General features: G+C 56.3%; 1 protein-coding gene across 1 annotated transcript in view; it reads right to left on the bottom strand.

Annotated features, from left to right (window-relative positions):
- Positions 1 to 141: 141 nt before the first annotated feature.
- Positions 142 to 1,048, bottom strand: part of LOC119586594 (early nodulin-75-like) — an 8,245-nt gene continuing 7,338 nt past the window's right edge. Inside the window, exon 6 of the mRNA XM_037935344.1 lies at positions 142 to 1,020. Within this exon, the coding sequence (XP_037791272.1) occupies positions 142 to 1,020 (879 nt within the window). The remainder of the gene's footprint in view (positions 1,021 to 1,048) is intronic.

Genomic DNA, 1,048 nt, shown 5'->3' with positions numbered 1-1,048 from the left:
CCAGAGAGACTCGCCAAACCGGCCTCGACCGACTGCCCCGAAGGAGCGGCCGGGCGGAGCCTTTGCGCCGATTCGCGTGTTTGTGTTCTTCGGGCCAAATGGACGGCTGCTGAGTAACTGGAATTGCGAGGAACGTAAAGGTCAGTCGTGGGAATGGGGCTTGGAATGAGGCTTGGAATGAGGCTTGGAATGGGGCTTGGAATGGGGCTTGGAATGGGGATTGGAATGAGGCTTGGAATGGGGCTTGGAATGGGGCTTGGAATGGGGCTTGGAATGGGGCTTGGAATGGGCTTGGAATGGGGCTTGGAATGAGGCTTGGAATGGGGCTTGGAATGGGGCTTGGAATGGGGCTTGGAATGGGGCTTGGAATGGGGCTTGGAATGGGTTGGAATGGGGATTGGAATGAGGCTTGGAATGGGGCTTGGAATGAGGCTTGGAATGAGGCTTGGAATGGGGCTTGGAATGGAGCTTGGAATGAGGCTTGGAATGGGGCTTGGAATGGGGCTTGGAATGGGGCTTGGAATGGGGCTTGGAATGGGGCTTGGAATGGGGCTTGGAATGGGGCTTGGAATGGGGCTTGGAATGAGGCTTGGAATGAGGCTTGGAATGGGGCTTGGAATGGGGCTTGGAATGGGGCTTGGAATGGGGCTTGGAATGGGGCTTGGAATGAGGCTTGGAATGGGGCTTGGAATGGGGCTTGGAATGAGGCTTGGAATGGGGCTTGAAATGGAGCTTGGAATGAGGCTTGGAATGGGGCTTGGAATGGGGCTTGGAATGGGGCTTGGAATGAGGCTTGGAATGGGGCTTGGAATGGGGATTGGAATGAGGCTTGGAATGAGGCTTGGAATGAGGCTTGGAATGGGGCTTGGAATGAGGCTTGGAATGGGGCTTGGAATGGGGCTTGGAATGGGGCTTGGAATGAGGCTTGGAATGAGGCTTGGAATGGGGCTTGGAATGGGGCTTGGAATGGGGCTTGGAATGAGGCTTGGAATGAGGCTTGGAATGGGGCTTGGAATGGGGCTTGGAATGAGCGTGGGGGAGGTGGGCG

Source organism: Penaeus monodon, chromosome 21 (genome assembly GCF_015228065.2).
Source record: "Penaeus monodon isolate SGIC_2016 chromosome 21, NSTDA_Pmon_1, whole genome shotgun sequence".
Lineage (NCBI taxonomy): Eukaryota > Metazoa > Arthropoda > Malacostraca > Decapoda > Penaeidae > Penaeus > Penaeus monodon.
The sequence above is the reverse complement of the archived record's forward strand: the minus strand, read 5'-3'. Positions and strand labels throughout refer to the sequence as shown.